Source organism: Aspergillus oryzae, chromosome 3, assembly GCF_000184455.2.
Source record: "Aspergillus oryzae RIB40 DNA, chromosome 3".
Lineage (NCBI taxonomy): Eukaryota > Fungi > Ascomycota > Eurotiomycetes > Eurotiales > Aspergillaceae > Aspergillus > Aspergillus oryzae.
The window spans coordinates 3076061-3099095 of NC_036437.1; the positions used below are offsets into that span (position 1 = coordinate 3076061).

The window sequence follows — 23035 nt, forward strand, 5'->3', positions numbered from 1 at the left end:
ATCTTGGGAGGCAAGCAAGAATCGGGAGAAGCTGTCGGTCTCCATCGCAATTTATCCTCATCTTCTCTCTTGGTTTGCAATATGTCTTGGCTGGACCCAGACTACCATAGGGTCGGGAAAGACGTTCGTTCTGAGCTTCTCGTGTCCTTATCTGCGCGAGCCAAGACTCTTGTACAGAAACAGGCTCCATCCGTGATGAAATATAATCCAGCCACAGGGACTGTGAAATGGGCCGCTCGTTATCAGGGGGCAATCGCTCGAGCATATACTCCATCGCTGATAAGACACGGATCATTGATTGATGGCTATTGGCTTTGCCTCTTCACCCCAGGATCTGGCAACCCGGTGAGGGATAGGGCGAGATTTCCATGTTAGCTGTCTTGGGAAGTCAAATGCGCGAGCAAAGATGATTATTGGTGAGAGATAACCAGCTCCTGCGGCTGAGGTGCCTTGCAGAGTTAATCTTATCGGCTTCCAATAGATCTTCTGATTGCTACACGCAGGCTTAGATCATCTCGCATATGTCGGGTCCCTTGATAAGGAAGAGGAAAGCCACAAGAACGGCTGGCGTGTACTATGCAGAAGACCTGTCGACTACGAGACGATGGTTGTGTTGTGAGGATTCCACTTGTGGTTAGCCTCTCTTCAAGGCTGATTAAGCCCCTAGAACTCTTTCGTCAAGGACCCTTTTGAATCCCGCCGCCAACTACCGAAATCCACATTAGTCTCAGCATTTTCCCCACATTTTACTCCCCGCATAGAAGTCCGGGGAACTACTCAGTCATACAAAGTAGAACCGCGGCCTCTCCACTTCGCTTATATGAAGATCGGTTGTCATTGACTGAGCAATTTGCCGTCACAGCTTAGCCCGTCACGTCCGTGCCCCGATTGGCCCGGACCCTGCCTTATATCTCGGCTACCTTGCTTATTTTAGCTGGTTTGAAGCATCGTGGAGCTTAGATCTAAGTCTTTTAGACTCTATTGGATGAACCTCTACCCTGACTCAACGCTGCTATTTACCATAGCGGGGTATCGTGGATCAGTCTTGGAGAGTTATTACGTACTGCCATTGCGGTCGATATACCGATCCTATCATAAAGCCTAAGACACAGCGGCAGATTTCGCATTGATACCTTCAACATGTCCCGTGAAAATGTACCGTTCTTGAAGGACTACCCCGAGAGGTGCCCTTTGGGATAGCCCCCATTCGGTTGAGAGCTCAGGCTCGATGACCCATTAAGGAAAGATGGGCGAAAATCCGGGAAGGGGATGCCGATAGAAAGTGGGACTAGGAACGAAACTATCAGCTGAAGGCCCAACAAGCCAAAGTTTGTGCCTATATATATCGACAGAATTTTCAACTGGACTTTTCGTACTGTCCGCAGAATTGTTGGTTGAATTGCCTTCACTCCAGGTCGTCACAAAATGTGGCACACGAATAAGGTCAGCTTTCTTAACCTCTTCACCCTTATACTAGGGGCTGTGGAATCCTCTGCTCAATCTTCAACTCAATGGCCCCAACAAACCTTCAAGAGTACCCCACTCGAAGCACCATACCTAAACGTCACCAAGAATGGCAAGACAGAGCTGGGCTACCTCTTTTTCTCCCCATCAAACAGTAACTGGAGCTATCCAACCATCTACCAAGATGACGGACAACTCGTCTGGCGAGGTCCATTGGTCAACACCTCAGCCGAACAGCCGCAAATGCTGAACGGCGAGCCCGTCCTCGCCTACTGGAATGGCGCGAACATTAAGGGCTTCGGCTTCGGCTCCATCAGCATCCTAAACAGCTCCTATGACGAGATCTACAAAGTCACCCTCCCAGGCGCGGAGGAGAAATTCGTCACCGTCCTGGACCCCGTGACATATCCCTCCTACATCGACATCCACGAAAGCCAGATCACAGACCAGGGAACAATCCTCGTAACAGCCGTAAACGTCACACAGATGGACCTCTCCTCAATTGGCGGACCCAAAGACGGCTGGGTGCAGGACGGTCTCTTCTACGAAATCGACATCAAGACCAACGATGTTCTCTTCCGCTGGAGTACCGTCGAGCATCTCTCCGAGATCCCTCTTTCCAACAACGAACTCCCTCTCGATGGTAAGGGGACGAATAAGACCACCCCATACGAATACCCGCACCTGAACTCGGTAGCCAAATACGGTGATTCCTACCTGATCTCCTCCCGATTCATGTGCAGTTTCTTTTTCATCGACAAGAACGGCAACGTTACCTGGCATTTGCACGTAAGTCACCATCTCCCACACCTACAGTATTACAGCAACACCAACCCAAAACACAAACTAACAAAATCGCCAGGGCCAAAAAGGCGGAGACTTCACTCTAACCCCAGGCACAAGCTTCTGCTACCAGCACGACCCACGCTTCGAAAGTCAAACAGAAGACAAAATAACCATCCACTTCCACAACAACGAAAACGCCGATTTCACGTCCGAAACCGTGATGACAACGGGCATGACCATCGCCCTAGACATGAAGACGAAGATCGTAACCCTTGTCGACAAGCTCTGGGACGCTGAGCAGCCCGTCTACGCCGAGTCCCAGGGTAGCTATCAGAACCTGACGAACGGACACGTGCTGATGCAGCATGGCGCGGTTCCGAAGCTAGAGGAGTATGATGAGAACGGTGCGTTGGTTATGAGAGCCTGGTTCGGGTATCACGGCGGCACCAAGACGTACAGAGGCTATCGGTTCCCGTGGGTTGGGAAGCCGAGGACGAAGCCGGATGTGGCTGCTTGTTCTACGGAGGGGAAGATGGTGGTTTATGTTAGTTGGAATGGGGCGACGGATGTGCAGGAGTGGAAGGTTTTGGGTGGATCAGAGGAAGGACAGATGAAGAAGGTCACAGTGGTGCCTAGAAATGGGTTTGAGACTCGAATTGCTGTGGATGAGGTGGTGGAGAAGGTTGTTGTTGAGGCTGTCGGTGGAGTGGGTGATGGGAGGAGATCGGAGGTCGTTACCGTTGGGCAGAGTTGTTGAGTTGATGTTGGGTGCTTATGAATGTGTTACTGGTATGCTTACTCTGTGAACACGAAACGTGTAATTTGGGGGCTGATACTACTCCAAATATATGCTCTAGTAGCTTACGCATGTATAACAAGGGCCAGTCTGTTTCTTGCCCCATAAACTAGGTCAAAGCCCTCGCGGATGTTATAGTTACTGATGCAGAGCTAATTAAGATCGTGATTATGAAGTTCTTACTATCTATCGCGCATAGTTAGTATATATATACAGAATTAATAAAGAGTACCTCGTTTGACTATACTACATTTTTACATGAGCACTAAAAACACAACAGCACCAAAAACCATTCTAGACACAGCTTTAAAAATGTGGATCCGTTCTTATCCAAATGTCTTCTGCACAGCGCACTTCTCCCGGTGAAGGTACTCAGAAAAGGTAGTAAGCTTAATAGGATACTTTTTCAGAGCCTCCATATCCACCTGATACCCAACGTCGTTTGACCACAGTTGAGCAGTAATCCTAGGGTTCACACTGGAAAGCGATGCAGCCTTATCGGCCGTGTAGAACTCGACTTTGATATCCTTACCGCTGGCCTGACTCAAAGCCCTGGCAATTTCATCCGGAGTCAACGCCTGAGCACCAAGGTCGATTTCATGCTGATTATACATCTCGGGATCCAGAATAGCCGCCGTCGCAAACTTCCCCACATCATCAGGATCCAGGATAGTCATGGGGCTATCTGGCTTATATGCCGTGCGAAAGACATGCTCACTGGGCAAACTCGGAAACATATGATCCGCGGTCGGGGAAAGGTAATTATACATCAAGAAAGCCGGGCGCAGAATCGTCCAGTATCTGAAACCCGAGGCTCGCACGAGGGACTCAATAGCTGCCTTTGAAGTCCAGTACCAAGCCATTGGATAATCTGCGCCCCATCCGGGAAATGTCTCGTGCTTGCCGGTCATGGTCACACTGGAATAAATGATAGAAGTCACCGTGCCGGCTTCTTTGGCAGCATTGACCACGTTTTTGGCGTGCTGGAGTTCCGAGCTGAAATCGGGAAAGGTTGGCATCACGTTGAGGAAGACTGCTAAGGTTCCTTGGACTGCTGCTCTTAAGGAATCGGGATCATCGAAGGTGCCGACGCATAGCTTGGCTCCTAGTTGCTCTAGTTCTAATGCTTTCGGTTTAGATGGATCGCGGACGAGGGCGTTAACTTGTATCCCGGCGGCCAGGAGGTGTCGAGCGGTCCCGAATCCTTGATAGCCAGTGGCTCCAGTTACAAGAACAGTAGGCGCCATAGTGTAAAGAGAGATCTTAGTATTGAGATGTGTGATGAACGTAAAATGGGATGTAGTCGATCATTTTATATTCACGATTGATATTGCGAGCCCGGATACAGCGGCTTGAATGCAGAGGGATAAAAAGCTAAGATTACAAATCGAATATCGGTTCTGAAGAGAGATTGAAGATATAAGGTGGGAGCTCCGGTAGGGTTAGGATAAGCAGCCCGGAGTTGCCACCCCAAAAGATATGTATGAAACCAGATAAATTACAAAACAATGGATCATTGTTCCATTGCTGCCCTATGTCCTAGTATATGTAAGCGCCGAAGAGGATACATTGCTACATATACAACACATACTGGGTGGAGGTGTAGTCGTCGCAGTTTGACGACTGTGTATTAGAGAGATGATGATGATGGTGAAGACACAACCTTCCACGTCAGAGCACTATCACGTGGCTACTTAACCCTGTCATCTAGTGCCTTTATGACTAAAGTGTATGATCAGGGATGCATGCGCATCAAGGAAATAATTACATACAAAGGGTCCATCAAGAGAAGAGTAAGGGTATTCACAATGCAAGCGGGCGGATTAGAATAACAAACCATATCAAACAATCCTCACTAGAATATAAAACCACGGGATGAATATTATAGCTTAGAGCTGGGCGTGATGTCTTTTCTGCGCTGTTGGCGAGCGGAAACGTCCACGCTATCTTCCAAGTCAGGGCTTGCGGCGCCCTCAAACAATTTACGGCCGACCAAGTCGGTCATGATTAGAACGCGAGATGAGACCGTTGCGCCGTCTCGACGATTTTTCCTGCTCAGAATTAGTATAACCAAGTTGAGCAACACGGACAAGACCATGACTCACCCCTCGCGCCTAGACTGAGCAATCAACTCGGTGAAGTCCCAAAGGCGTCCACGAGGCACCAGCTTGCCAGTGGACGGGTCTCTTTCTGGTGTCCATTCAGGTGCAAGCTTCATCACGGGCGCAGCGCGTGATTCTTTGCCCTTGCGAACAAGTATAATACCTTCTTCCGCGAAGCGTTGGTATGAGTTCTTGAGGGTCTCTTTGTTGACGGCTTCGAAATAGGACAAGTCGCCTTGATGGTACAGCGTTTTGCCAAGCTGCCCTTATGATTAGACTTGGAATTATTTGGTAATATGCTAGGAAGAGACCTACCAGCTGAGCGCTATCCTGCGCCTTCTTCAAGTCGATCCAGGTTTCCTTCTGTTCATTGACTAGCGGGGTGAGTCCAAGCAGAGACACCGAGCCGAGCCATGAAGCCTCAATGAATGGCCAGATCAAGAAACAGTAGAAGTCATAATTCTCTCTTCCACATTGCCGTTCCGCATCGCTCAGCTCAATGGACGTAGGTGTACCAGACGAATCCCTAGAGACGGTGATAACATCATCTTTTTCGAGTCCCTGGAGAGTTTTCTCCAAATTTGTAGTCAACCCTTCCGGAGGGAAGATGAATTCGCCACGGAAAAGCTTGAAGGTGTTAACGATACTCCGGAACGAATGAGAAAGTGGGACCATACCTGCGAAAGAAAAGAAACCTGGTTTAAGAGATCCGTATATGAGATTCGTTGATGAGAAGGCCCGCCACCCCGTTTGACCTTTGTGTACATAGCTGTCGACACCAGAGCTTCCGTAATGAATAGATGGATGGTCATGTTGCGATAGAAAGAGAGCTGGAAGCGATCCACAGCGTAGTATGTCGGCTCAGCAAGGCCGCTTACTACACCTACGAGCTTCGACCCGAGAACTTCAAGGGCACGATCAACGACCACATCAGTCGGATATCTATAAAAGTGTGCAACCCGGCCACCCTTCATGCGAACACGCTCACAAAGCCACTCAACCCGACGCACCAGCTCCGCTTTGCCAACGCCGCGCCCGCGAAGCGTCAACAGCACGGTACCAACCAAAGCTGTCGGCATCATCACAGAGACATCATTTATCTCCGAAAGAACTCTATAGCCCAAAGTTCTAAGGATTCGGCCTCTTTCTTCATAATTCAGTTTTCTGCCGCTATTCGCGTCAATTTGAGTTGGCAATCGAGTCAATTGCTGAGTGACAAATTCTCTTAAACTCCAAGGTTCGTGAAATCGAACATCAACTCGGCCCAGCTTCAGGGATAGGACAGAAGACGATGAAAGGAAATCCGCCAGGTTCTCTTTGCGCTTCGGCTGTCCAAGAAGTTCGCTGATGTAGGATCTATAGGCAATGTCAGTAAGTGTATATGTTTGTAGAGGGGTTCCTTCGTACTCAGTCTCAATAACCTTATCGTATTGTGTGCTAACGGGGCAGATGATTGTGTCCTCCACACGGCCTGATAGCACACTGTCTAATATGAAGCTCAGGATTCCGAATTTAGGAGACAACAACTTTCCAGTTCTAGACCGCCCGCCTTCAATGAAACATTCGAAGTTGAACCCTTGCTGCAACAGTGTATCAATATATGCCTGGACGACTGTATTATACAACGGGTCGTTTCCAAAGCTCCTCCTAATCCACATGGCGCCTACAATTGTTAGCATGGATACGGGAGAGGATATAGAATTTCCTCATACCAGCATGCTGCAAGAAAGGTCCCAGTAACGGGATGTTCAAATTATCACCTGCCACTACGACAGGTAAACCAATTCCTAAACGGTAGCAGATAAGTTGGAGAGAAACATAGTCGACATGTGACTTATGACACGGCAAAAAGACAATAGACTGTTTCTTTTTGGCCGCTTCTTCTGCAACGGATCTTAAGCGCAAAACTTCTTCACTCGATACGTGGATTCCTGCGATCATTAGCGATAACCTCTCACCATAGCTCAAACGCAGACCTACCTTGGTGATAAGCGCGAGTGAGAAGCTGAGTGCAGAGATAATATGCGCCGCGGATAAACCGCTTGCTCTCCATCTTGCAAATCATATTGTCCAGCATAGAATCAACTACCTCCTTGAGGTTACTCTCGATCTCATTCCGCCGATGGGCCTTTTTCTTCGGCAAAGGGCCCGGTTTCACATCCAAGAGGCCCTCCTTCTCTTCTACCGAGAGTCGGGCCTCGGCCAGTTCTTTAACCTTGCCGCGCAAAAGAGGACTTGCGAGGATGTTTGTCTTCATTCTGTCTGAGAATCCGGAGTAGAATATGGGCTGTCCGATCACATCGTCGTACGCGCGCCAGCCAGTGCCTGACATATAGAGGCTCACTTCCCGTAGAAAGTCGAACGGGTTCTCCCGAAAGCGTGCCATATGATGGACAAGATTCCGCTCGGTGATTCCGTCATCTTGAGGTTCTGGTCCTCCAGTGAAACCACTGGGATGAATGGTGACTTTATCGCCAACAATCTCCAGGTCTGGGGGCGATTGATCAACTGGGCCCTTCTCGGATGGCATCTTGGCTAGGGGCGAGAGCGGAGAAGTAGCTATGTAGGGGACGAGCGGGGACGGAGTTAATCAGGGAGAATGACAGGATGTCCGGCTGCCATTGACTTCAAAAGCATGGGAGACACGGCGGTCATAACACGAATAGTCCCCCGGAGAAAAGGAAAGAAGGTTTCATAGCCACGATAGCGGTAGAATGTTGTTGTGATCCAGTTCCCAACAAAAGCGCCTGATCATCCCCCGGTATTTCCCCAGAATCAGTACCTCGGATAGTGTCACGTGAGATAACACGGTCCTGTGGCGTAAGGAACAGTAACAAATGATAAATTACATGCAACCATGGCTCCAGAACTGTACGTAAGAGAAAAACAGGTGATGGGGCGGTCTAACCGAAACGGGAGCCGAGCGTTAGGCCCGAAGCGGGCAAGTTAGAGCTCCTCTTCCCGAGTCCCGCGAAGGATGGTTTCCACGCAGAAGCCGAGAGCACGACGATCTACCACCACCTTCTGCAATTAGAGAGCATATGCCCCCGTCTCAATGGGCTGATGTGTCCTGTCGTAAAAGTTTTTAGCTCATAGGCTTCGGTCTAACAGCCAATGTCACTCTGACAATTTAGTGTCTGAGCCCGTTGTTGCTCCACAGTGGGACAAGAGGAAGCACACTGCTACATGGAAATCTGCGAGCCTGCCACCTCACAAATAAATTTCCAAGATGTTTCGGTGGGCGCGGGCATTCTCTAGTAAGGCCTCAAGAGACTTCCGAAATCAGATTGCATTCAAGTGCAAATTTCTCTGACAACAATTTCTATCGCAGCTGCCTCGTCTTTTTTCAACAACGCCTCAATGGCTTCCCCATCCCTCCGCCAGTACTCTTTCCAAGTCTTCCGCGATGTTCCTCCGCTTCGCCAAATGCGCCGGCAGCTAGTGCTGGATAAGAAGACCGTAGGGTTCGTTCCTACCATGGGGGCTCTTCACGAGGGCCATCTCTCGCTGATCCGACAAGCCGCGGCCGAAAACACCGACGTCTTCGTTAGCATCTTCGTCAACCCGACCCAATTCGGTGTCAATGAGGATCTTTCGAGCTATCCTCGCACCTGGGATAGCGATGTCGCCAAGTTGGAACAATTGAACGATGAATTTGCCCGTCTTGGTGGTGACACTGGTCGCATCACAGCCATCCTTGCCCCAACGTCGAAGGTCATGTACCCTGCATCGCCGCCTTCATCGGAAGTTGACGGTGATGGGTCTTTCGTTACAATAACCCCTATCTCAAGGAAGTTGGAGGGTGCATCCCGTCCGGTCTTCTTCCGGGGGGTTGCGACCGTTTGCATGAAGCTTTTTAATATCGTTCAAGCCGACCGTGCCTATTTCGGACAGAAAGACGTCCAGCAAACTGTGGTCATCAAGCGCATGGTGCAAGACTTCCACGTTGATACTGAAATCAAGATTGGCGACACGGTTCGCGAGCATGACGGGTTGGCGATGAGTTCGCGGAATGTGTACTTGGGAAACCGGAGACGTTCCGTTGGTCTCGTTCTCTACAATGCCCTGAAGGCTGCTGAAAACACATACAATTCCGGCAAGCTGGCGCGAAGTGACATTCTCGATGCCGCTAACTGTGTGACAAATCAAGTCTTGTCCGAACAGCAGGCGTTGTCGCCCTCTGAAAGGGCCCTTTATGAAGTCGACTACATATCCCTGGCCGATCCAGACACACTAGATGAGGTGGAGTCAGTTGACCCTGCCAAGGGAGCCATCATAAGCGGTGCTGTCAAGATGCTTCCTCTTGAAGAAACTAAGCCCGGTGAGGACTGTGGCTTAGGTGATGGACAGGTGCCTGTGAGACTTATCGACAATCTGATCTTTAAGCCTCGAGCTTGAAGCAGCCTCGAGCTTGAAGCCTCTGCTCATGGGGAATAATTAAACATATACGAAATAGACATGTCATCTCCGAAAGAGCGTTTATATAACCAGTTGTACCTAGAACAACGGCCAATGTACATATATCTGACACGTATACTATGGTGGATAAATACTGCATCGATCCACCTGTAAAATGCAAAATACTGAGCGGAGCGCATGCTAAGGGTTACCAGTCTAATACTTCACATCCACAACCACAGCATCTCAAAGCAGCTACAACCCCAAAACGGAAAATAGGGCACATAGAGAGGGCTCGGAAGCAAAACGGGCCGAGAAAATTTCCCTCCGCAGCGGGACCCATCGGAAAAAAGCAGCAGGTCTAGCTTCACCCAGCAACCAAAAAAACCCTCATAAACATTCAAACAAAACCAGAAGTTCGTCATTACTTTCAAAATGGCGGATGACGGTTTACTCCTCAACTTCTCTATTGGCGACACCAACATAATTAAACCCGAAACCAAGCTTAAAGGTGGAACCTGGCGCGACCGCCTCAGCGCAAAGAAAATCGCCCAACACCGCACCAAGAACCCCCGGAAACCCGGCGAAGAGAGGCCATCCTCGGGCAAAGGTCCCCAGAACCCGAATCGCATTCAAGTATCCTCGTCTCGGCCGTCGAAGAGACAGAAAACAGATGCCGATGGAGACAATGAGAAATCACGTCACGATAATAAGCAACACCCGCGGCAGTTCGTCTCGTCGCTATTTTCGAAGAACCCTACGCCCCGGAATGCGGAGGAGGAGCCTGAGCAAGAGCCAGTTGAGGATGCGAAGCCAACGAATGCGCCACTGATTGATGGATTGGATACGTTTACAAATCTGGGGCTGTCGCCTAGTTTGGCGGCGCATTTGTTGACGAAGTTGGAGTTGAAGGCGCCGACGGGGATTCAAAAGGCGTCTATGTCACAGTTGTTAAAGGAGGACAGTGATGCGTTCATTCAGGCGGAGACTGGTTCCGGAAAGACGTTGGCTTATTTGCTTCCGCTTGTGCAGAGGATTATGACGGTTTCGAATCCGAAGAATATGAGCACGAATTCGAAGGGGGAGCCGATTGTTCATCGTGATAGTGGGTTGTTTGCTATCGTCCTGGCGCCGACCCGTGAGTTGTGTAAGCAGATCTCGGTTGTTTTGGAGAGTCTGCTTCGATGCGCGCATTGGATCGTGGCCGGTACAGTTATTGGTGGTGAGAAGAAGAAGTCGGAGAAGGCGAGGTTGAGGAAGGGACTGAATATTCTGGTGGCTACACCAGGTCGACTTGCTGACCATCTTGAGAATACACAAGCGCTGGACGTGAGTAATGTGAGATGGTTGGTGCTAGATGAGGGTGATCGATTGATGGAGCTTGGTTTCGAGAAAGAACTGCAGGGCATCATTCAGAAACTTGACGCCAGGCAACGACCTAGTCGGATCCCCGGTATCCCTACGAAGCGAACTACGATCCTTTGTTCCGCCACGTTGAAGATGAATGTACAGAAATTGGGAGAGATCAGTTTGAAGGACGCCGTTCATATCAAGGCAGACCCCGCTGACGAGGATGGAGAAACCAAGAGGAAGGATGATGATGGGTTCAGGGTGCCAGCTCAGCTAAAACAATCCTATGCTATCGTTGCGGCGAAGCTCAGACTGGTTACTCTTACTGCCTACTTGAAACGAACATTCATGCGGAAAGGCTCCGTCATGAAGGCCATCGTATTCGTCTCTTGTGCGGACTCGGTCGACTTCCATTTCGAGGTTTTCTCAAGAAGGAAACAATACAGAGACGAGAGCGAGGATGAAGACGAAGAGAAGGAAGATGATGATGAAGATAATTCGAAAACGAAATCCGAAGCCTCGCCTCACGGCACTATTGCACCTGCAGTTGCCTTCTCCAACCCTTCGAACCCGGTAAAATTGCACAAGCTCCACGGATCTCTCCCTCAACATGTCCGAACAGCCACCCTTAACGCCTTCTCTCGCGAACGTGAGCCATCCGTATTAGTCTGTACCGATGTTGCATCCCGAGGATTGGACTTGCCCAATGTCGACTTGGTCATCGAATACGACCCGGCTTTCAGCGCGGACGATCACACTCATCGAATCGGACGTACTGCCCGTCTTGGACGGGATGGTCGAGCATTGATCTTCCTGATGCCCGGCTGTGAAGAGAACTACGTGGAGATTCTGAAGCAGGGATACCGAGACGGCGGAAAGGCACTCACGCGGACGACTGCGGAAGACATATTGAAGCGCGGGTTCGGCGGGAACATAACGTCTGAGACCAAGAACTGGGAGGAGAAAGCGACCGACTGGCAAATGGACCTCGAGCGATGGGCGGTGGATAACCCGCAGTATCTAGAGATGGCCCGACGAGCCTATCAATCACATATCCGCGCCTATGCCACCCACATCGCCAGTGAGCGGAGCATGTTCAACATCAAGGAACTCCACCTGGGACATCTTGCCAAGAGTTTCGCACTGCGCGACCGCCCCAGCAAGATCAACGTCCCCGGCCTGCGCCCAGGAGACAAGGAAGCAAAGAAGGATTACAAGGCCGAGAGGAACACCGTTGGAAAGAAGAGAAAGGCAGGCGGCCGAGACGACGATTTCCAACCTTCAAACGACGCAACTTCGGCGGCGCAAAAGATGAGAGCCAAGCTGAAGGAGCACATGGCCGGAGCCAGCGAATTCAACCTTGCCTAGTGTATTTGTATATAGCAATTTGACGACCTCAGTAGATATCCCACAATGAGATCTTTCCATCCTTTGAACCCGCAGCCAACCAATGCGTCTTCTGCACCTTCTGATTCCGCTGACGCCGCACCGTAGCAAGCGAGAACTCCCCCGATTTCGTAACCTGAGCACCGTCTCCATCCCCCGTAGCACCTCCACCAGAATCAAAAGAACCCTCCACATCCGCAAAAGCAACAGTATAACACCCCTCCTTATGCCACTTCAAAACCGCCAACTCCCTCAAAGTCTTACAAGAATAAACCCTCACCCTCGAATCCCACCCCGCAGTCGCAAAAACCCTCCCATCAGACCGAATCCGCACCCCCTGCTGCCCAGAATGCTTCGTATCAACCTTCTTCACCGTCCCCACCTCCGCAAACCCAGGAACAGGATGCTTGACCACCAACGCATCCGCCGACGACGAGACAAAATACCCCCCAGCGGGAAAAACATCTATCGACAAAGCCGGCTGCGAATGAGCCCGAGCGACATAAACCCTCTCCCATTTCCAGCTGTCACTACTGGCTTTTCCGGAAAAGTCTTGCGTGGTTAGTTGGCCTCGCAGCGCGAAGACCATCACGTGGCCGTCTTCGTAGGCGGATGCTATGTATAATTCCCTGGTGGATGAGTAGAAGAGGGTAACGGCCATGACCATGCCTGTTTGCGTGGTTGGGTCTGCTGGAATTGTGCAGAGGCGTCTTTCGCGTGGGAGGTGGAAGATGTCGATTGCGCCTGAGTTGAGGGCGTTGGGGACGGCGAAGAGGGAATGGTGCTGTGGTGGATTCTTTCCTGGGGACTGTGTGGATGTCTTGTCCGACGCTTCCGGTTCCCCTGTATCTGGGGATTCCTCTTCATCCAGGAAGAGCATGGAAAAAGCACAGAAATTCAGTGCATTGACGGGCAGAGAATGGACGAGCCACGGCTGTGTCGCTTGAGACTGGTTCTGCTCGCTCATGTCCACGGGGAGGGTCTTTTGGAGGAGATCCTCGTCTTGGGCGCGGAAGCGCCATACGCATAGTTTGTGGTCTCGTCCGTGGCTGTCCATTCGTTAGATATTTTCTGTGGTCTGGGGGAAGGAGAGAACGTACGTATATACTTCTGTCACGGTTTGGTTGCTGAAAGTGAAGCCTTTGACTTCGAGGATGGCGCCTTCGTGGGCTTTCCATACGGCGACTGGGCGCTTGAAGACTAGATCCCAGACTATTATCCAGCCGTCGGCGTCACCGGAGATGAGCCGGAGGTTTTGGTGGAAAATGTGCAGCCCGTGGATTGGGGAGGCATGGCCGCGGAGAATGTAGGTTGGACTTGCTGGTGGTTGGAGCTGAGTGGGGGTGCTCATTTGTGTTACTTAGATTGTGGAATGGTATTATGTATAAGCTGCTATGGGTAGATCTTGGGTATATCTCCTGTTTTTGTTATATGTCCTTCTATACTCGGTTTGTTGAAAGTAGTTGAAGATGAAATGGAAGGATATGTGGATTGGCTGGCAAAGTCTTGGCACTACCGATACGGAGTAAATATCTTCAAGAATAGATCTTGAGGTAGTATCATGCAAGCACGAAATAATAACTACGGAATCTGTGTAGATAAGCATTGCTTTAAACCATTGCCTTTTATTCAACCAAGAGCCGAAAAGCGTTCTATATAACCTGTACCACCAATATCACATTATGTGGACAAGACAAGACAAGACGTCTAACCCAGTAGCGAAAGAAAAAGCAACATCATGATTCATGAAAAATATCATCGAGAATAACGCCTGCCAAGGGTATCGCACAAATGATGAATCAAGTCCCACAAAACGCCGTCATACCGTTACAAATAAGATCTATAAGCTCCCACATTGGTAATCACTGATTTGATGTGGCGCAACGTAATGATCCTGATACGGGTGATTATCCATGGAGAAATCCGCAAACGCCATGATAGGGTTGACGACCCCGGGGGGCATCTTAAGAAGAGTCGAAGTAGGATCGATGTCGAATGCATGGTGGTCATTAAGCAAAGGTAATGCATTTGGATCGGTCGGAACTGGTTGATGTTGCTGGGTTGGATTCCAGCCCCATGCTTGTTGAAGTCCTTCTTTGACTTGCTCAGATCTCCAGCCCGTCTCTTTGGCGATATCGTCAAAGATCCCAAAGACCTCCTCTTGAGCCTCCCTCGTAGCGAGACATTCTGCAGCTACAGCCAGAAAACGGATAGACAGGCTAGCGACCCCTCTGATTTCAATTGTTAGAATCAACAACGGTGTGCATATAACAATCACTTCTTACCTATCTTTCACATTTGCGACAATCCCGCATATGTCATGCGCATGGCTTTGCTGCACACTTTGCATCTCAGGGCTGAACTCGTTCTCTAAGGGGTGCGTTTTCGTGAGGAGAATTCGAGTCGTATGGTAGAATAGCCGAGCTATAATTGAAGCTCGTTTGATAAGCCTATGGACAGTTAGCTAAAACAGTTGATTGTCTAGGCTTTACAATGTACCCACCATATCTTTGGAAACGAGGATTTCGAATTGGTCTGCCACGATGGCAGGAACGCAAGAGGTACCATGGAGCGTGGTACGGCTTTCGCCCATTTATCACACCATTCATTGTACATAGTCCATTCCTGACATCGATGGCTGATCTCCATATCATTTGTCGAACGATCTAGGGGCTGGAGTTGAGACATGGACGACCGAAGATTGGCGACTTTCGCACAGAGATAAACCATACGGTGGGTCCACAGTTCCTCATTACCTGCAACGCTGGGTTGGTCTCGCTCAAAGTCCATATTTACACCCCATGTGTCGGGATCCCAAGCTAACGCCCAATTGAAATGCAAACAACTGAGTAGTTCCATACTAACATTGAGCCAGAAACAGGCCCCGCCGAGGCCTTGAGTCCTCGCGTCCCAGTGACACTCCTTAATGAGGGCTCGCGCCCCAGCGATGTGGTTCATACCGTGGATTGATGGGAAAGATTTTGAACACATTAATTCGTAGACATTGAGGACGACGGCTGTTGTCGCACATAAGGCAGAATCTCGGTCTGGATCATGAAGCGCGCTAAGGAGATCCCTGGAAGCTGCATCATGGAAATACGAGGCTTTTTCTTCTCCGTAGGAAGGGGTTTTAAGGTATACATGGCGGGCACCACATGCCATGAACGCCTTCAAGAGCATCGGCTGTCCTAGCGCATGGAAAGGCAAGATATGCGTGAACTGATAATGTCAGGAACGCCAAGACATTCTTAAGAACCGTGAAACTTACATGTTTTACATCGTTCATCGAGTCCATCCATTGACCAACTTCTTCTACAAATACTTGCATCAGGAAAACATCGTCGGGGTCCTGAAGACATGGGTAGTTATTAGTCTTTACATCCCCCTTTCCAGTCGAGTTGAAAGGCGCATACGAAGCGCTTTGATCTTGAAGAGGCTGATATGGGGGATGAGGATGGCTACCAAATGTAGCATTCATACTGGCCGGCTGAGCCCCTGGACCTGATACAAATGAGGGGGCAGCATGCGGATTGTACGCAGACGGCAGAGGGGGACTCGTGAGATTGTCCGCCTTCAAAGGAGGGTCCGCTACTGGTGGAGGATATCTCTCGAAGCCCCCAACATACTCAGAGGCTATGTGTCTAGACTCATCACGGAACGTCACACGGGACCCTGGAGGGCGTGGAATGTAATGAGGAGGCGCTACCGTCTGTGTGTCGATGAAATTGAGACGAACTCCACGTCTGCATATCCGGCCTGATTTGCGGCAATTCTGGCACTGGTGCAAAGCCTCGTCACACTTCAAATGGCGCTCTCGGCAAGTGAGGCAACCGGTTCGGACACGCCTGGGCTTCCGTGCGGTGTCCTTTCGTCGGCCGGTATCGCTGCCTGGCGTCCGTGAGACGCTCATTGTGGTACTATTAGGGGTTAAGGCTCCTCCTTCGCCAAATGGGCTTTCTCGAGCATTGTCGTCCGTGGCTATTTTGTCCGGGGTGGCAATTTCTACTTCCAGGCCAGGAGTATCTGCGGTTTGGTCGGTAGCTGCCACCTCTACGGAGACATCCAGATCGGGTGACGGCAAGACATTGCCGTTGATAGTGGAAACCGAAGCCATATCAACGCTCGATGTAACAACCGAAACTCTTCTTGAGCCACTTTATATCCAGCGCCCAAAAATTGTTACGTAAAGCCTCGCGATCAGCCACAGAGACCAGGCCCGCAGCGCATCGTGGCTACCTGTAAGATTCCCGGTTGCGTGGAGATACTGGCTGTCGTTTCTGTCGGAGTCACGGACGGCGGCGACGATTGAGAACGGAGACAAATACCACAATCGAAGGGCAAAAAGTAAAAGAGAGTATCTTCGTGTATTATTCGGGCCATGAAAAAGCGACGGATATTCTTCGGCACCTGGAAGGAAATAGAGGTTCTTGTCAGTCTAGTCCAGTCAATGGTGAGCCCCGTAACGAGCTACAGGTTGTACCCCATTTAAATAAGGTAACACAGAGAGAATAACATTAGTCCATATCCTTACCAAGGCCAATCAATATTCACCAAGCCCACGGAGCGATTGGATGATGAGAGAGAGAGAACTGAACGACTCCGAAGATTTGCGGGGAGATAATCAAGAATCCCCTAGACTGAAAAGGGACTAGTGCATGTTTCGCCGGACTTTAATATTTATCAAATCACCTTTTTAAGGCCGACAACGTGATTGTTCTTCTATCTGCTCTATATTCAATACATACATTTCATTCTCGTGACTTTCTACAGTTTGTTTCCCATATTAACATGGACAGCCTTCACTTGGCTGTACGCTTCAAGTCCAGCTTCACCTAGTTCTCGCCCGATTCCGCTCTGCTTCACACCTCCGAACGGTACGCGAGGATCGCAATCCTGGCTGCTGTTGATCCAGACCATACCAGACTCAATCTCAGCTGCAACCCGGTGAGCACGCTCCAGATCCTTTGTGAAGACAGCCGCACCAAGGCCATAGGTGGTATCATTTGCACGCCTAATGGCCTCTTCCTCCGTCTCAAAAGGCACGATGACAACGACGGGGCCAAAGATCTCCTCCCGATAGATGCGCATCGAATCCTTCACGTTCGTGAAAACAGTTGGCTGAACATAGTATCCCGACTCCCCGTTGCTGTTGGCTGGGTGAGGACCTCCTCCGGAAGCCACCGTCGCGCCCTCCGAAATGCCCACTTGAATGTACTCGAGCACTCTATCATATTGAGCGCGAGTCACCTGGGGACCTTGGAAGGTGCTCTCATCCCACTGATCTCCGATCTTCGATGTGGTCTGGATAGCGCCCTTGAACTGCTCAACAAAGGTATCGTAAATATCCTTCTGGACCAAGATCCGCGACGTAGCAGTGCAAATCTGGCCCTGGTTGGATATAATACCGAAATGGGACCATTTCACGGCCTGCTCCATATCGGTATCGTTGAATACAATCAGGGGTGACTTTCCTCCCGTCTCAAGAGTAATATTCTTCAGGCTGCCAGCAGCCATCTTCATAATCTCTCTCGCGGTAGCAGTGGAGCCCGTGAACGCCACCTTATCGACCAAGGGGTGCTGCACCAAAGCCGCACCGGCCTCCCTACCGTATCCATTGATAATATTAACAACACCCTTCGGGAAGCCGGCCTCCTTGATCAAGGTTCCCAGAACCAAGATACTCAAGGGCGTCTGCTCAGCAGCCTTAATCACAACAGTATTACCACAAGCCAGAGCAGGTCCCAGCTTCCAGGCTGCCATGGACAGAGGGTAGTTCCAGGGGATGATCTGACCCACCACACCGATGGGCTGTCTAATTGTGTAGGCGAACTTCTGGGGGGTTGTGTTGATCGTTTGGCCGAATGTCTTGTCGGCCCAGCCACTGTAGTACCGGAAGGTGGTGATGGCTTCCACCAGGTCCTCGCTCAGCGCAACATGGTATGGTTTTCCTTGTATCAATCAGTACATATACAATTAGTATCGGGCTAAAGGTCGGCTCACCGTTATCCCACGCGTCAATCGTAGCGAAAAGCTCCTTATTCTGCTCTATTAAGTCGGCCAACCGACCCATTAACATTCCACGGTCTGTGGCTGGGAGGAGCTTCCATGAATCATCCTTCAAGGCAGCTTTGGCGGCATTGACTGCTTTATCGACATCCTCGGCACCGGCTGCGTAGACAGAGGCGATTTCACGGGTTGTTCTGTCGTAGGCGTTAGTTCTGCACAAAGATGATTGCCGATAAAGTTCTCATAATTAACATACGCAGGATCAATAGAAGCAATAGTCTGACCAGATGTAGACTTCACAAATTCATTATCGATGAACAAACCGGTGGGTTGTTTATACTGGCGACCATTCGGCGCTGTGATATCAAGGAAAAGATCGAGCTCTGGCATGGCAGGGTACAATGTACTACGGTGGTGACTCTTAAAGAAATGGAAGTTCAAAAGTAACAGTCGGGTATAATAAAGCCAGAGATATTTAAAACTTGAAGGAATGATAAGAAAAAAAAAAAAAGATCCAGCTATCTATGTCTAGAATCAAGAGCTTTATCTACAGAAAAAGAGAAGCAGGACAAAGCTACCCCACCCACCACAGCTTTCAATCAACGACCAATATCAAACGAAGAGACCCAGAAATTGCCCCTCCGCGGGGTTCTCTCGGGTGCACATACCTTATGCAAGCAAGTGATTTGAGGGGTGGATTTAGCGTATTCTGATTCCAGCCTTAGCGGAGTCGACTTGGAACTTAGTGATGGATGTCTGCTACCCGAAACAGGCATGTCGTTCCGAAACCCATACTAATCCATCGACCCCAATTGATAACATCCTTATGTTAATCATGACGCACATGGAGTCTTACCCCGGATCCATAGATCCAACCGTCGGAATGAAACCACTTCAGAATCATATCCAGACACAACCACCCAAGGAAAGCCGTTCCGGCACACTTGTAGATATAAGGAATAACAATGCCAGCAACCGACGAGCTTACAGCATACAATCTGTTCAAGATACTCATACCACTACATTCGAAGAGCCTCATTCCAATCACATAACCAAACCACCAAGATGAGCACCCAAGAACTCACGGGCGTTATGGTCGCCCTGATCACCCCCTTCACCGACGACGGCAGCAAGATCGACGAAGGCCGCCTAAAGTCCCATATCGACCGACTCCTCCAAGCCGGTGTGCACGGCCTCGTCCCCGGCGGCAGCACGGGCGAATTTACAGTCCTCTCCCTCGCCGAGCGCAAGCAATTAACAGAGCTCTGTGTTAAATACGCCGCGGGCCGCGTACCCGTCGTCGCCGGCACAGGCGCCACCTCGACACAAGAGGCAGTGGAACTGGCCAAACACGCCGGTGAAGTCGGTGCCGCAGCAGTGATGGTTGTTCCACCTTTCTACGACCCAGTCAATTACGAACAACTCACGGAGATGATGAGCGAAATCCACACCGAGTCGAAGCTGCCGATCATGTACTACAATATCCCGTCTGCTAGCGGGTTGACCTTGACGCCGCAGCAGATCGCTGATCTGTCCAAGGTCGGCGTTAAGTACCTCAAGGACACATCCGGTAATGCGCCGGCGTATACAGAGCTGGTGTTTGCTTTGTCGGATAAGATCACCGCGTTCAACGGCTGGGATACCCTTACATTCTATGGTATGGCGGCTGGAGCGCCTGGCTGTGTTTGGGGTGCCGCGAACGTCATCCCAGAGTTGGCAGTGCAGCTTTGGGAGGCTATTGCTGTGAAGGGTGATTTGAAGCTTGGTAGGGAGCTGTGGGCTAAGGCTTTCCCTATCTGCAAGTTCCTGGAGTCGCATAACTATGCTGCTGCTGTGAAGACTGGTGTTGAGTTGACTGGTCAACCCACTGGTGGTCTGCGGAAGCCCTTTGCCCTATTGGCAGACCAGCACAAGGCTGAGTTGGCCTCATTTATGCAGTCGGCTGGTATTAAGACGGTTTAAGAGGCGATTGTTGGGAGGAATATATAAGCATCATTGAATCATGTGAGACGTGACATTCCGGCGTTTTGTGCTTCAGCTTTCTATCTGTGAATATTTATGGCAGGAAATGATAAAATATATGTTTTTTTGCCCTCATGAAAGCATCGGCCAGAGCTTTTTCTGTCTCAGTATATCCATCCACGTAGGTAACGGGCCTCCGGCGCGATTGAATCGGAAGTATCCGTCTTGTTCTTTCCACACGGCCGTCATCACATCCTTCGCGACTACAAAGGATGCAAAGCCGCATTGCGCTCCTCCCTTTTCGACCCATCGTAGGAGAGCATCGCGCTTAGATGGGGCCATGGCTTCGCATCCTGCCATGAAAGCCGGCCACGCTGTGCCTGGACCCGGAACTTTATGTTGAGCTAGCGCTGTGTCAAAATCCTTCAGAGCCGCTATGACTTCATCAACGTGTGATTGCAGGATTGATGGGTGGACATTGCGGATGCGGCGGTAGAAAAAGATTACAAGGGCCGTGTTTAATGCCCGGAGCATGTGGGTATGTGGCCGGGCAGGTCCTCCTGCCGAGTCGGTATTGCTTCCCTTACTTTTATCTGAATTAAAAGAGCAAATCATGTTCTCAAGACGGGTGGCACGTCGTTGTAATGCCTCCCACGCCTCCGAGTTCATAAATCTCTTTGTCCCTCCAGAGACCACTAGAGTATCCATGACATTGGCTAACCTGGTCGTTTGTGATACTAAACTAAGCCATGTCTCAGGTATACCGTAGATCTCGCTATAAAGCGTGTCTGCCCACCGGCGTGAGTCTTCCAAGTGGATGTCGTGAAGGGCTACTTCGCGCTCTTTGGGTGCGTCAATATCCAGATCACTGTCCGACTGGCGGGGCTGCAGGAGTAGGAAGTCATCTAATCGCGCATCTAACCCACTTCGGCGGCTGTTATCATACTCCAACATATCTTCGCGGGGCTGAAAGCAGTGGTTCAGTGCCTCGATAAACGAAGCGGATGGGTTGTAATCGTGAAGGACATAGGTGCTCTCTCCTACGATGCGCATCCACGTGTAGATGTGATGCAGCACACGCGCTTTCCGGGAGATCTCACGTTTCGATAAACCACGGAGACGCATGAGCCGCTCGGCATCTATCATGTAACACCGTGCATCCTTTTGATGCCCGGAAAGAATCTAATTACATAGTCAGCCAGTTGTGAACGTAGCCAGGGACTAAAATGAGAGTCTCACTGCAAAGGCTGCCATTGCAGAGATAGCCATTAGCTGGTCCTTGTACTTGGCTTTCTTCGGCCCATTCACCTCTATCTTCAGTGATTGCTGTATATGGCCCTTCGCCTTATGGTACGAATAATGCGTTACTTGTTTCCAGTGCTCTGCAGAGTGCGGCGACTCAATAGTGGCATTCAGGCTCAGATGATGTGCGGAGCACGCAAGAAGAGAGTAAAAGTTGGCCAGCCTAGCGTGATTAAGGTTGTGTCCCTCAAGATATGTAAGATCTCCGAGAGTCAGTACAGCGGTTGGAATATTTAGCAACTTCCAGGGGGACTTTTGCCCAACAGGCAGCGTCATCATCTGCCCGATTACATTGTCCTGGAAGTGTTTCAGCAGGAAAGGGGCATCCGTCAATATATCGCTCGTGGGGGAGACCAGCTCAATGGGCGACTGTTGTGGTGTCAGTGCGCTCATTCCCCGCTGCTCTTCGTCTCTTTCAAATACTGTTAGGTCTTGACCGTGTGTCTGACCAGACATATCGTCTAACCCACTCCGATAAATAGAGGAATATAGCCCATGGGTAAGTTCACCATGATTGAAGTCATCAGATAGTATCCCAGAGGTCAGATCGAATCCAAGGCCAAATAGATCGGCCCAGTGGAGGAACTCATCCGCCCCAAGTAGGGGATCAGTTACGGATGACAGCAATGGGTCAAACTCCAATGCTTCATCATAGGGAAGTCTGTTGGTAGCCGGGGAAGGACTTGTCTTCTCCGACTGAGCATTCTGACGTTTGTTGTTCGTATCAGGACAAAGGTCGAACTTAAGAACTCCAAAAGGCCCAACCGCGACATCTCCGGTCGATGAGCCTTCTACTTCTTTGGATTTTGTATCGACCTCAGTGAGTAACGCATCAACGGTACCGGAAGCAAGGTCCGCGGCCAACGCCGTGCTCATGGAAGCCCTCGATTTTTCTGAACAGGCAAATCAGCACACGAGCATCATTTACTATGAATGTGGGGTAGATGATCTCACCTGTATAGAGATGGCGTCTCGTGCCATGACCCCCACTACTAGTAGCAGATTTGTCTGCGCTTCGACTCTCGGAACTTGATTGGCGTTGCTGTTGTGACTGGTGCTTGCCGGACATCCATCGAATCTCCGTGGAATAGCCTTCACAGGAAACGCCAAATGCACGACACGTCAAGCAGGTCGGTCGCATCTGGTCGCATTTCACATGGCGACGACGGCAGGTCTGGCAGCCTCCCAGCGTATGGGTCCGGCGCGATTTGCTCTTTCTCGACGGGGGCATTGCACGAGCTCTATTTAGTCAAGCTATCGTCAAACCAATATAGTAAGTAATATGTAAGCCACAGCAAGTCAATCAATAAATTCCGAGTGAGTTGATAGCAGCCAGTTTCCTTGAGACTGACTGCGTTGATAACTGTTCGGAATCACTTTCCTTTTGTGTTTCCCCGCACTACGCCACTACGTCGCCAACACTTTTTGCCTTCCTTATCTGTGAGCTATCCTCACCGCCTAGTTGCCTGCCTTTACTATCAGC

General features: G+C 50.2%; 9 protein-coding genes across 9 annotated transcripts; 4 read left to right on the forward strand and 5 right to left on the reverse strand.

Annotated features, from left to right (window-relative positions):
* Positions 1-1425: 1425 nt before the first annotated feature.
* On the forward strand, positions 1426-3007 carry AO090026000748 (arylsulfotransferase family protein; the record flags this gene model as incomplete). The annotated part of the gene is made up of 2 exons (XM_001822102.3): positions 1426-2253; positions 2327-3007. The coding sequence occupies 2 exons, from the start codon at positions 1426-1428 to the stop codon at positions 3005-3007; spliced, it is 1509 nt and encodes a 502-aa protein (XP_001822154.1).
* A 365-nt stretch (positions 3008-3372) lies between these two features.
* AO090026000747 (NmrA/HSCARG family protein) lies at positions 3373-4293 on the reverse strand (the record flags this gene model as incomplete). Its single annotated transcript, XM_001822101.3, has 1 exon — positions 3373-4293. One exon carries the CDS (start codon positions 4291-4293, stop codon positions 3373-3375), a length of 921 nt encoding a protein of 306 aa, XP_001822153.1.
* A 3712-nt stretch (positions 4294-8005) lies between these two features.
* Positions 8006-9546, forward strand: AO090026000745 (pantoate--beta-alanine ligase PAN6; the record flags this gene model as incomplete). The annotated part of the gene is made up of 2 exons (XM_023235934.1): positions 8006-8093; positions 8480-9546. 2 exons carry the CDS (start codon positions 8006-8008, stop codon positions 9544-9546), a joined length of 1155 nt encoding a protein of 384 aa, XP_023091149.1.
* Positions 9547-9981: 435 nt separating this feature from the next.
* dbp7 (putative ATP-dependent RNA helicase) lies at positions 9982-12264 on the forward strand (the record flags this gene model as incomplete). Its single annotated transcript, XM_001822099.1, has 1 exon — positions 9982-12264. One exon carries the CDS (start codon positions 9982-9984, stop codon positions 12262-12264), a length of 2283 nt encoding a protein of 760 aa, XP_001822151.1.
* Positions 12265-12812: 548 nt separating this feature from the next.
* AO090026000743 (uncharacterized protein) lies at positions 12813-13633 on the reverse strand (the record flags this gene model as incomplete). The annotated part of the gene is made up of 2 exons (XM_023235936.1): positions 12813-13083; positions 13383-13633. The coding sequence occupies 2 exons, from the start codon at positions 13631-13633 to the stop codon at positions 12813-12815; spliced, it is 522 nt and encodes a 173-aa protein (XP_023091148.1).
* A 489-nt stretch (positions 13634-14122) lies between these two features.
* Positions 14123-16396, reverse strand: AO090026000742 (uncharacterized protein; the record flags this gene model as incomplete). The annotated part of the gene is made up of 4 exons (XM_001822097.1): positions 14123-14513; positions 14568-14732; positions 14786-15501; positions 15551-16396. The coding sequence occupies 4 exons, from the start codon at positions 16394-16396 to the stop codon at positions 14123-14125; spliced, it is 2118 nt and encodes a 705-aa protein (XP_001822149.1).
* A 650-nt stretch (positions 16397-17046) lies between these two features.
* AO090026000741 (uncharacterized protein) lies at positions 17047-18678 on the reverse strand (the record flags this gene model as incomplete). Its single annotated transcript, XM_001822096.1, has 3 exons — positions 17047-18230; positions 18283-18482; positions 18545-18678. The coding sequence occupies 3 exons, from the start codon at positions 18676-18678 to the stop codon at positions 17047-17049; spliced, it is 1518 nt and encodes a 505-aa protein (XP_001822148.1).
* A 675-nt stretch (positions 18679-19353) lies between these two features.
* Positions 19354-20250, forward strand: AO090026000740 (dihydrodipicolinate synthase family protein; the record flags this gene model as incomplete). The annotated part of the gene is made up of 1 exon (XM_001822095.1): positions 19354-20250. One exon carries the CDS (start codon positions 19354-19356, stop codon positions 20248-20250), a length of 897 nt encoding a protein of 298 aa, XP_001822147.1.
* A 132-nt stretch (positions 20251-20382) lies between these two features.
* On the reverse strand, positions 20383-22783 carry AO090026000739 (Zn(II)2Cys6 transcription factor; the record flags this gene model as incomplete). The annotated part of the gene is made up of 3 exons (XM_001822094.1): positions 20383-21432; positions 21490-22445; positions 22507-22783. 3 exons carry the CDS (start codon positions 22781-22783, stop codon positions 20383-20385), a joined length of 2283 nt encoding a protein of 760 aa, XP_001822146.1.
* Between the last annotated feature and the right edge of the window lie 252 nt (positions 22784-23035).